This window comes from Nannobrachium achirus, assembly GCF_963921795.1.
Source record: "Nannobrachium achirus genome assembly, chromosome: 20".
Lineage (NCBI taxonomy): Eukaryota > Metazoa > Chordata > Actinopteri > Myctophiformes > Myctophidae > Nannobrachium > Nannobrachium achirus.
In genome coordinates this window covers 50,423,585-50,436,259 of record NC_137827.1, presented here as the reverse complement: position 1 = coordinate 50,436,259, position 12,675 = coordinate 50,423,585, and the positions used below count along the sequence as shown (strand labels likewise).

The 12,675-nt window shown below is 41.6% G+C and overlaps 1 protein-coding gene across 1 annotated transcript in view; it reads right to left on the bottom strand.

The window, feature by feature from the left end:
• Positions 1–12,675, bottom strand: part of syne2b (spectrin repeat containing, nuclear envelope 2b) — a 298,695-nt gene that overhangs the window by 52,225 nt on the left and 233,795 nt on the right. The window contains exon 117 of the mRNA XM_080751129.1: positions 11,962–12,128. Within this exon, the coding sequence (XP_080607255.1) occupies positions 11,962–12,128 (167 nt within the window). The remainder of the gene's footprint in view (positions 1–11,961; positions 12,129–12,675) is intronic.

The window sequence follows — 12,675 nt, the reverse complement described above, 5'->3', positions numbered from 1 at the left end:
TGGTCAACTTTGAGCTGGAAAATTTTGAATTCATTCTGGCTATGGTTATATGGTATGACATTTTGTTTGCTGTTAACACTGTGAGCAAAGATTTGCAGTCTAAGGATATGCAGCTGGATGTGGCTTTGTCTGATATTAAGGGACTGGTTAATTTCATGGAGAACTACAGAGAAACTGGATTTACGTCTTCAAAAATAACAGCAAAAGAGATTGCTGAGGAGATGGGTGTCTCAGGCCATTATTCACAGAGTCGCGCGTGACGGGGAAACGGAGAAGAGACGCAGACATCCCTCTATCTGGAGAGCGGCTTTTCGAAACGGAATATTTCATTCCAATAGTGGACCAGGCCCTCTCCGCTCTACGCGATCGATTCAAACAAATAAAACAATTCGAGGGCACGTTTGGATTTCTTTTTAACCTGTCCAAACTTTGTGAAATAGATGACATTGAACTGAAGAGAAAGTGTGAGGCTTTGAGCTTGTCTCTGACAGCAACATTAACAGATGGAACCCAGTCTAGTGACCCTAAGGACTACAAACCATGGATTGACATCTAGACCTACTGCACATACAGTATGAAACAGAGCTGATACCTTTAAATGCATTTTGAGGGGAAAAAAAATGCTGCTATTTGTACCCTGTATATAAAATGTCACAATGCGACATAGCTCTGTTTACTCAATGCTGTACCCCCCTCCAACTGTATATATGTTCCCCATTTTCAACTGTTTTTTATTGTATTTGTGATACTTGCTTTGGCAATGTAAACGTATGTTTTCTCAATAAAGCTCCTTTGAATTGAATTGAATTGACATCAATGCAGAGGACCTGTTCACTGAGCTGCGCGTATTGTGCGTAACAGTGCCCAAGGAAGCCAAGACTGCGCTGGAAACACTGCGTTATCTCAAAAAGAGGAAAGGGACATTCCCTAACAGTGAAATTGCCCTTCGGATTTTACTGACAATCCCCGTCACAGTTGCATCTGGGGAGCGCAGTTTCTACAAGTTAAAACTGATAAAAAAACTATTTACGCACAACCATGTCCCAGGAGAGACTTTGTGGACTTGCCATCATCGCAATAGAACAGGATGCTGTATCTACACTGGATTATAAAGACGTTATTGCAGAATTTGCTGCAAGGAACGCCAGGAGGCAAATCTTAGCATGATTCTCTGCTTGTTGTGTCAACTTGTGTGAGTAGGCCTATAGCCTATTATAATAGCTGCTGCCTGTGTGCTTATTGTTATTGTTAACTTGTCAATTCTTTGAAGTGGTATCCCTACGCTATATCTACGTCACTGGCTGCCTGGGGCAGTGGCGTCAGTTCAGAAAAAGCTAAGGTATGGCAACATGACTGGTGGTTGCCATACCTTACTTACATACCTGCAATAGGCACGATGAAAAGAACATTTTATTATTTCCCCCTGTAGCCAAGGTATGGCAGCTGCCATAGCTTGCCATACCCAATTGACGCCTCTGGTTCCCCCATGCAGACTGCAGTAAAAGTGTGCCCGCCCCGCCCCGCAGTCCCGCTGTTATAAAAAAGGCCTCGCCCCCCGCCCCCCCCGCTCAGGGCCCCGCATTTGTGCCGCACGGCCTGCGTTGGTACAGTCTTTCTAGTTTCGGCGCACACTAAAACTCGAACCATTTAGGGAGCGTTCGTCTAATACTTAAGGTGGGTATAGTCCATAGCGAGGGGGGGTTCTCAAATAATAATTTGATTGTCAGGGGGGACCATGACTTTTTTATTTTGGCTGGAGGGGGGTCCATGAAACTTTAATTTGTTGAATTTTGTATTAAAAAAATGTTTTCTTTTGATATTTTTCATACGTGTTTACTCCCCTATATTTATCAAGTTCCCCCTGATTAACTTGGTATATTCCGCTTCTGTAAATCTCCCCACAAGAAACGCATTCATTGGGCGCAGTCGGCGACTCGGCGGCAGTCGGCGCTGACAGCGCAGTGCTTCGAGTTTGTGTTGCATTCTACAAAAGTGATTGTGAAGCGAACAGTAGAACCAACACAGGGCTTTACACACGAGTGCTGCAGTATATCCTATACGTATATTAATTAGGCCTACTTTAAACCATACAGCTTTTGGTAGGCTGTATAATAACTTGAATAATATGAATGCCATATTAATTTCGTATCGGCATTGCCAGGGTGGCATTGCGCACTAGGCTAAAATACCCTATATAGCCTATAACGTTCTCTACAATAAGTAGGGCCTAATTGTAGATGATAGTTATATCTATCAAATATGGTTTTATATAGCAAATCAATGTCGGGAAATGTCCATTTTGGGAGCGCACTGCATGGCGCACTGGTAGATCAGCCAACGTTATACATCTTTAGATGTAATAGGGACACAATACAGTCCATGGAAGTGGGGCTTTCCAAGGAAGAGGTGACGTTTTATTTGTTTTAATCGCTTCATAATTGACCGAGCCATGATGAACTTAAACCAGAAGAACAAAACGTAATCCTGTAGGCAGGATTTTTTTTGCTCCCTCGCTTTCTCTCTCCATCTCTCTCTCGCTCTGTTCCAAATCATGTCCAAATGGAGACGCTTCATGCGCGGAGCGCAGAGACACAGACAGAGAGAGAGAGAGAGAGAGAGAGAGAGAGAGAGAGAGAGAGAGAGAGAGACACGAGAGTGGACGTTTATTTAAACAGCAGCACACAACTTAATTGGCCCATCAACAGCCTTGGCCTATATCATTGATCTCCCAGGGGAGTAAACCGATGTTCGGACTCTCTTTGATTCATTGACTGAAGCCCTTCCACACCTAATTGTTTGTTTATTATTTGAAATAATTAGCAGTGCAGGAACTGTCTATAGTTCTGGTCCACCTCCTCGCTCGCACTCTGTTGCCCGGCGCGCGCTGCTTGTAGATCGGCTACTTTGGCTGAAACTATAAACGACCGTAGAGCTCCAGAATGGCTGGCCGTTGGATCGCCGCGACCCCTCGTTAGAACCGGGGCGACTAGACAGACGGTCGCTCCGTGGTGTTCAACACAAATGGAGCTCGCCGTTCTACATTGCATTGCATAATTGATACTTTTACATTAAAAAGTAAAACAGTTGAGTAGGCTGTATACCTTTTCCACCACTGCCAAAGACCCGCAGCATCATCAAAGACCTATCCCATTGTTTGAACTGCTGCCTTTTTAAAAGATCCACAGGCTTAAAAAACAGCTTTTTATATAGCTGCGCTCATGCACTATTAGCTGTGAGACGGGACTTTTTTTTTTTTTTTTTTTTACTTCGTAGGCTATATCTATACTTTTTTTTTTAAATAAATTTAACTTATTGTTTTGTCTTAACAATAAAGGTTTGCTCCACTTTCGTTGTTCTTGAACTTGTTTTATGCAACAATGATACCGGTAATAAAGCTCATTCATTCTTCATTCATAGCCTATACTTTTCAAACCAAATTAGAACTTTCTTGCGATAAATTAAACCCCAGGCATTAAGTGTTCTGTAAAAGGCATATTTATTTCAATGATGACATCAGTTTTAAATAACAATAATAATTAAATAACAATAATAAGTAAGACCCACAAATCGGCCCATGGCTATATTATATTAGGCATAGCGTATAGGATAGGAATATAATAGCCTATACACATGGCTTATTTGCAGGGAACAGTTGGAAAGCCCTCGTCATTGATGAATTCCGTTACGGAATAAAGAGATTGTGGGGGAGAAGATTTAGGTGGCGGTGCCCGGTGCAACTGTCTGTCTGTCTGTCTGTCTGTCTGTCTGTCTGTCTGTCTGTCTGTCTGTCTGACTGACTGACTGACTGACTGACTGAATGACTGCACCGACGCTCTCTCTCTCTGTGTCATTAAACTAGGCCTAGCCTACTTTTTCCTATTTGCAACCTTCTCTCTCACTGTTATGTCATGCAGTTCCCTGTTTCAGCTGTGAGACTCACAACCCTCGATTACCACCATGAATTGCCTTTGCTTTGATCACTTGATTGGTGATCAGTCCACCATATTCGTCACAGCTGCAGGAGCTAATGACTGGCTAATTCACACATCTATTGTTTGTTTTTCCTTGAAAGCAAATAATGACCGCGCTAATTGATTCATTGGTAACTGAGGTTGGGACCCAAATTATTTTGTCCCCAGATGATTAACACGACACCATTTTCTCACTCAACAGTAACCGTGACAAATTAAACATTGGCCAAATTGTCAAATATTAGAGGCCTATTTCTGTTTCATATAAGTGCAACCACTTTTAACAGCTGTCTATCTGTGTGATGAGGGGCTGTGGTGCTGAACTGACTGACTTGACGTTCTCTATATGCATGTGCAATGGGAAAATGAAATCAATCAGTCTGTCTGTCTGTCCGTCTGTCCGTCCGTCTGTCCGTCTGTCTGTCTGTCTTCCTTCCACACTGGATGTGTGGACACATTGAATGAATTTTGATATTTTGATTAAATTAATAGGCCTACTGTCTAGGATAGGATAGGAATAGGAATGTTTGTTTACTGTATTTATTCACCAAAAAATAAGTGAATAAAGTGGGTGCAAGTGAACTGCCTGTGCGCCACCGCCGCCACACAATAGCCTACGAATTAATCTACGTATGGTGTCACGGAATCCATAGATTATCCACGATTATAGCCACGGAATCCGTACGGTTCTGTAACAGTAAACCCCGACTCCAGGGTCTCCAGCGCAGCTATGAAGCTTGATGGCCGTATGGCCGTGTTGCGTATCTATAGCAGATATACAAGCTCATAGCGTGGCGAATTGCGACGAGTTGTGAGCTTGTCGCTCTGATATTTTCAACGCGCGTCACCATCGTACGACGAAGGAATAGGCTGATTTTAACAGCGCACAGCACAGAAGAAGCAGCACGCTCACCCTTCGGGATTTAAACCATGCTGACAGATCATGATACAAAAATGATGATGTTGTTTTAATGGTTGTAGCCTACTACTTTAACCAAATAATAATAAGAATAATAGGATTAAATCTGATAAAATAGCCTAAAGGGAGCCAAATGATAGAAACTAAGGGAGACATTTTCCCAGCCGGTCACAGTGTCCGGTGGACTTTATAATTACTGGCCAATTAAACATTTTAACGGTCAATGGCACAACGTATGCTTCGCCAATATCTTTATATATACAGACAGACAGACTGACAGACAGACAGACAGACAGACAGACAGACAGACAGACAGACAGACAGACAGACAGACAGACAGACAGACAGACAGACAGACAGACAGACAGACAGACAGACAGACAGACAGACAGACAGACAGACAGAGAGAAATCCACTGTCAGAAAGAAAGTAATGACGTGCTGCCGTGCATATCACCGGAAAAAAAAATCTGGACATGGGGATGGGCGATATAAAGTCGGAAAAAACGCATAACGCACCAATGGATGCGAGTGAGGCAGCGAGTGGAGTAGTAGCACATGGGTATGGTAGCTACCGTACCTTGATTACAGGAGAAAATAATAAAATGTACTTCTTAAAATGAATTCATCATGCTTGTTGCAAAACAACAGCCATGTTACCATACCTTAGCATTTGCAGAACTGACGCTGCTGGCGGGATCGCGCAGCCGAGGAGGATTTTTTTTTTTTTTTTCTTTTTTTTTTTTGCATTATGAGCAGTGTGCGGGCCTATTCGTGGACTCTTTTTATTCTGTCTGTCTGTCAGCATATTCATTACATTACTCCGTGTGAGTAGCCTAATGGCAAAGCATCTGGATAAATCACTGTCTGTCTGTCTGTCTGTCTGTCTGTCTGTCTGTCTGTCTGTCTGTCTGTCTGTCTGTCTGTCTGTCTGTCTGTCTGTCTTCCTTCCACACTGGATGTGTGGACAAATTGAATGAATTTTGATATTTTGATAAATGAATTAATAGGCCTACTGTCATTGCATTTCCATTTTTCAATTATACACCGAATAGCGCAATTAAGTAGGCCTAGGTCAACGAGTCAACCCAATTAGCGCTCCCGCAGCTGGTCTGATTGGACTCTGACCAGCTCTGCGCTTCTCAAAGTTACATTAGATCATTTAAACCATTGTGGCATTATTCTCAGCCAACTAATGATAGTCTATTCTGCATTCTGGTTGTCGTCACCCCAAATAATGGATTACTTCTTCATATAATTAATATAGGATATAATGCAGCAGCACTCTTTATGTGCAAAGCCCTCTTCTATAATAATCAGATTCATTTTTACTCACAACAGAGTAAAATATATTTAAACTATTAGATCTGCATTGTTAGATGCAACGGAACAGGCAACAATAGTGGATGGCAATGGCATAGAATTGAATGGTTTGGTCTGTATTTGAACTGGAATGAGTTACTGCTTAAAACAAATGATATAAGAATCACAGTACATTTACAGATTTTTTTTTTTATTATTTATTTTTTTACATGACACGAGACGTGTACCTCGTTGGCTGCATGGCATCGAGTGACGCGTACCAAAGACGCGCATGGCATCGTTACAGGACGCGTGACGCGTACCAAAGACAGCGCAATCGTGTGCCCTGGAGTGCCACTGGAGCACAACTAACGCATGCATGCACGCACGCATATGTAAACAAAAAGCCATTTGGCACACATGCGTCGCTTCGCTTAGCTGGCACGATAAAGCCGCCATACACACACACACACACACACACACACACACACACACACACACACACACACACACACACACACTCTTTCTTATGAGTACACGTACGTGTGCCACCATGACAAAACACTGGACAAGAAAAAAATTAGGTCAAAATCGAAAACGTAACTTATCGTAAATTCAATCATCAACCCTCCCTTCTTCTGCGTACTGCAAGAGAAGACATACAGCAGATATAATTGCAGTGCACTCTCCACCTGTTCTGTGTGTCGTGTCATTAACTCCACCTGTTCTGAGCACAGTCCACTGTGTGTCATTAAGTGACTGCAGGCTCTGTGGTAAACATGTAGTGTGCACCAGGAGAGGCAGCACATTGACCATAATAATAATAATAATGATAACGATGGTGCCTCTTGTCATCCATGGGAAAGCTATAGTTCCTTGATTGAGGCAAAAAAAGTTCAAATCTCCTCTGTGATTAAATGAGCCTTATTTCTGAGATGGATTGGAATTGAAAGTTAATTTACACCCTCTGTATTACATGTAAAAACATACAGTATGTCGTTGTCCTTACCCAAAGCTTCTTCAGCCTAGTTAAAACCATAGATTTGTGACAACTATAAACCCTTTTTAGGCCTGATATAGTTCTTTGTATGAGGGTGTCATACATTAGCCTCGCAAGCCATCCCGAGCTTCCTTTCTCCTTTTGGAGAGTCTGGCTGTTGCAAAGCTAGTCATACCTCTCCCGATCTCACGATTCTACGTTTCTCTGAATACGTGTCTTCTAAAAGCCTAGATTGTCCATTTTGTTGCACGCCTAAAAGGCCGATCTACAGGTTCACAACGTGTCACAAATGACAGCATGTGATGTGACGCATTTGAGCAATAGGACGTTCATATAAATAATCACAGGGGGTTCAGGTGCTGGTCAAGGACACCTCAACAAGACAGATCAGCTGTGGTTAGGATTGAACCTGTGACCTTTGGCTAATGAAAAGGTCCCTTTAACTACAACGTCACCCACTCACATCATAGCTTGGTGCTTGCCATTGCAGACTGCAATCAGGTTTAGGTTGTATTAACATATCTGGACCATCTCTATCCATCAATCCCACTAAATCATCTGCATGTATTCTTATTGAACAATAAGACCATTTTGTCAAGTCTATTGTGTCTCCATTAACCAGTATTATTAGAAGTCAGAAGTTTGTAACAATAATAATCTAATATAGACCAATATTACCAGCCATAGTGATTAAGCTACGGCCACCCTGTACGTGTTGGTCTATATAATAAATATGATGTTTTTGAGCGGTGGTCACACCGTCTCCATAGCGTGGCCGTGTGTGTAGGTATGTTTGTATGTTTGTATGTGGGTGGGTGGGTGGGTCTGTATGTAGCCTCAAGTGGTGTAGTACCTTTTATGACCACACATGTTAAGGGAGGGGCGCTGTTTTCAGGCCAGGCCAGGCCAGGCACACACACACACACACACACAGGGGGGAAGGGGGGAGGGGTTGGTGGGTAAGAGGGTGCTGTCGAGACTAGCCTGGGGGGGGGGGCGGGGGGGAGGTGACATAATTCATAGATCTAGAACACATCGAATTCATAGATATAGAACACAGAATATGTACAGTACAGTACAGTTAGGTACAGTAGAGTACAGTATACAGTACAGTTAGGGGTTGGTGGGTAAACCACCGCTCAGTTCACACGGGTGTGATTTTTTTCATAAAGTAAAGCCCTGCTTCATCATACAAGACTGTTGCACAAAACTAGTGAAAATAGCACATCTACTCGCGATACGAGTTGTTGTATGCTTGTAGATCAGCTATTATCATTTTAAAATGATAAATACAAAACGAACGATTTTGGACAGGTTTCGACCCGACAACAACGATATACAATACTGCACTTACAAACCTGCTAAGAGGAATCCACTGTGTGTGTGTGTGTGTGTGTGTGTGTGTGTGTGTGTGTGTGTGTGTGTGTGTGTGTGTGTGTGTGTGTGTGTGTGTATGTGTGTGTGTGTGTGTGTGTGTGTGTGTGTGTGTGTGTGTGTGTGTGTGTGTGTGTGCGTGCGTGCGTGCACGCTTGTGCATGTGCATGTGCGTGTGCGTGACAGCTCACATGGTTTTCATTTTCAAAGGCATGTGCACGTGTAGGTGCACGTGGGTTCGCACATTATTTGTTTATCAGATAGAGATAAAGCCGTCAACAAGCATGATGGGTAAACACTGTCGCCAGCTAAGCTTAACTCATTTAGTGCCACCCCTTTCACCACTAGAGGGCGCCCAGTGGCCAGAGAAAATCCCATAGAGATATGCTGGTATATGCAGAAGCCCTGCAGCCATGACTTGCCTGAACACTTTCCTTTGTGCATGACTGCATGTACAGGAAGAGGATGAAGTTAGCTTGAAGTTAGCTATTGGCTACCAAGCATTTTAGAAGCCTTATTTTCGTCAACTTAGCCATGATTAAACCTTGCACACCTCATGCATGGGAAAAAAACAGAGAAGAATGAGCTCTGAAAAATCCAATGCAATCCAGAGTGGATTTGTGCAGTTTGTTCACAGCTTTCAAACAAAAAAATCCGATTGGAAATCCGTTCAGGCATTCTTGAGATAATCGCCCTTATGTTTTACATGTAATGTAAACAAAAATGGCTGCCCTGTATGTTAGATGGGGTTGTATGGGGGTGGAACATGCAAAATCGCGATTGAAATCATGTTCACCAGATTTGATGGGGTCCAAAAAAAAAAAAAAAAAATTCAAAAAAAATGTTTTCAAAAAAAAAAAAAAAAATTTTTTTTTTTTTTTTTTTTTTTTTTTTATATCCCGAACTTGTTCGGGATAGGCACCCTGTGATACGATCATATATCCCGAACTAATTCGGGATAGGCACTCAATGAGTTAATACTGCATTCGACCTATAAAAGGGGCTTAATGGAATCACATAGGAGATGCCTTCACACTGTGAAGGAATGCTCACTCAGTGATGTTTAATCACCAAAACCTGTCTGTCCGTCAGGTCCACCCCATAGCTATCGCTCTGTCTGTCGGTCTATTTCAGTCTTCTTCAACAGGGGGTCCTCAGAGTTACTACAGGGGGTCCTCCAAATCTTTGTGTGATAGAAGCTTTTATCTCCTTTTCTATATTAACCACTTGAACCCTAGCGTCCATATTCTGAGAACTTTAGCCAAAAATGGTAGATCTACAAGCTCACAACGCCTCGCAGCACGAGGCGTTGTGAACTTGTAGATCGGCTATTTTCGGCAAAGAGGTGAGGTGAGGGGAAAAAGAGCAGACTACTGTAAGTACAGAGTGATGGGTCAAGTGTATTAAGTATTGATGGTTCAAGTGGTTAAATATCTGAAAACACAAATCCAAAATACACTGATGTGTGCTGTCAAACGACAAAACTATATGGAATCTATGAAAAGGTTGTGGGAGTCCCTGCTTAATCTCTCTCTCAACCAAGGGGTCCTTGGCCTGAAAACGTTGAAGACCCCTGAATAAGAGGAACTGAACTGAGTCGTGCTCGCATCCTTGGCTTAAATATGAACTAAACTGACCTGACATCATTAGCCGTCACATGCCATCATGCTGGTGTCCTCATGTATCCAACAACTACTCTATGATTCTGTATATCTCCACCCATCGACCGACCACTCCCCTCTGTGCACCAGTAGGATTTGCATCCATGGATTAATAATAATGTGTCTCTGTATCCTTTTTATTGTGATTTAATCTGCTGAGGGATACAGAGGCCACAGCGACAGCTGTGACCTGTACCGTTTAATGACCTCTTTTCTAGACTGACCTCAGGCAGAGGTGAAGAGACACCAGAGATGTTGTGGTGAAGAAGAGTCTCTTCTACACACACATGCACATACAGTACATGCACACAAAGGACAGAGCTAGATACCAAAGTGTAATAGTCAAAGAGACACCACTTGTGTACCACACATGCGCCTACATTGGTGCTGAGCCAAACTACAAAACTCAATAAGACAATTTAAAAAGGAAGGCTCACAATTCAGAGAAATTCCAGAGAAATAAGATTTTGTGCAGAGCAAAAAAAGTTAGTGATTCTTCCCTTTTAAACTGAAAAAAGATGCCACACCACACACAAATATACTTCACACAAACGCAACAACACAGAACACACACGCCTCAGATACAGGTTTACAACTCGAGATACTGTAGTGGGTTAACGTCCACAGACACACATGTACAGTATATTCACACAATTTCAAAGTACAAAACAACCTCCTTATTTCCCTGGCAGGGAAACCCTCGTGGTCGAGATTATCTCAGAGTCAATGCCTTGGCAGAGATATTATCACTGTGGTCGTCAATAAACGGTCAATCAATACCACTACGAAACAGTCAAGCCACAGATGAGAGAATCAATTTCCCCTTAGTGAACAATGGTGTTTTGATTGTTAATGGAACTTGCATCTATAATTAGGGCTGTCACAATTATTACATAATCGTCTAATCGTAATTATTTGACATAATCGCAAATATTTTGTCATAATCGTCATAATCGTGAATGTTGAAAAATGTTCACACATTGACAAACATTTTCAGAAATAGTGGAAATACTATTATATATATTTCCACTATCAATGTTATTTTTTAAGTAGAAAGTTGTCAAATATGTCAGTAATTTCTTTGTATATTTAAGTTATGTGTCATATCTGCCATGTGCAACTTCAAAGCCTAAAAGCCAAACAGAAATGTAATTGTCAACAACAAATACACAATTAAATTGTTAATCGCAATTATTTGAGTGACAATTAATCGTCATGTAAAATGTCATATCGTGACAGCCCTATCTATAATAAGTGTACCTCCAGTGACAATAGCTAAAGCAGCAGTAATAGTTGAGTGATTTCTATCTGTCTTTTTTCTCATTTGAATATAATCTTTGATTGGAACTACTGTCTCATACCTCTACTATCTTAAAGGTGATACACCATGCATTTAAAAAGGATTTATGTCATATTGTTTATGTCCCAAAAACGTTTTTCAAAAGGTTTGAGGCTAAATTACCACTCCTGAATAGAGAGCCTCTCATTTTTGAATGGCTCTCAGAGCATTTTCAGCTGCAGTACCACCTTTGGCCTGAACTGCGCCAAACTATGCAGAAACCAACCACCTGATTTCCGTGTATGATAGTCTTGCCTTTTAATCAGATGGCAGCAATTCCTTGTTTATAACCACCTTCCACTCTGTCTATGTACAGTATGTCAATGTCTCACTCTCTTTGTAATTGTTAGCATTTGCATGCTATAGATGCATGTTGTGTGTGGCCATTTTGTGTACCTGGCGTCGATGTGGTCAAAGAGATGCTGCCAGCGGTCGTTGATGTCTTTGAGCTTGTCGTTGACCTCGGTCTCCTTGGTCTTGTTGCTGGCGGTGATGAGCTGCTCCCCCAGCTGCTTCAGGTGAGTCTTGTTCTCACTGAACAGGTTCATCTCCTCCATGCAGTCCTACAGGACAACACTACGGTCAACAGTGTGCATGTGTGTGTGCGTGCAGTAGGGCTGATAACATTCCTCAGCAATCACATTCAAATATTGGTCCCAAATATAGAATATATTATAATATTATTATTATTTATTACAGTAATATTACGGTATTAAGAAAATACCCATAGAAAATGACTTATAATGACTTATTGTAAAAATATACCAGCGGAAGATGCAAAGCGAGTGCTGCTCGGATCCAATACAAATATATTGTGTTTGTTTCTAGAACTAATAATACAAATGTTTTGTATTGTCCCCGTCAAATAAACATTATGTAAAAAAAAAAAAAGGATTATACATTTTTATATTCAAATATAGGCCTATATATATTTTCCCCCATATTCGAGGAATATTCAAGATTTGAATATTAATTTTCCATCCCTAGCGTGCAGACAAAACAAAAAAACCACATAGGCTAAGTTTGTCCTCTTTCTCAGGACAAAGTATTTAAGTTCTTGTGCACTTAAAAGAATGTTGCTCCTATATCCTGATACGATGGATGTACTGT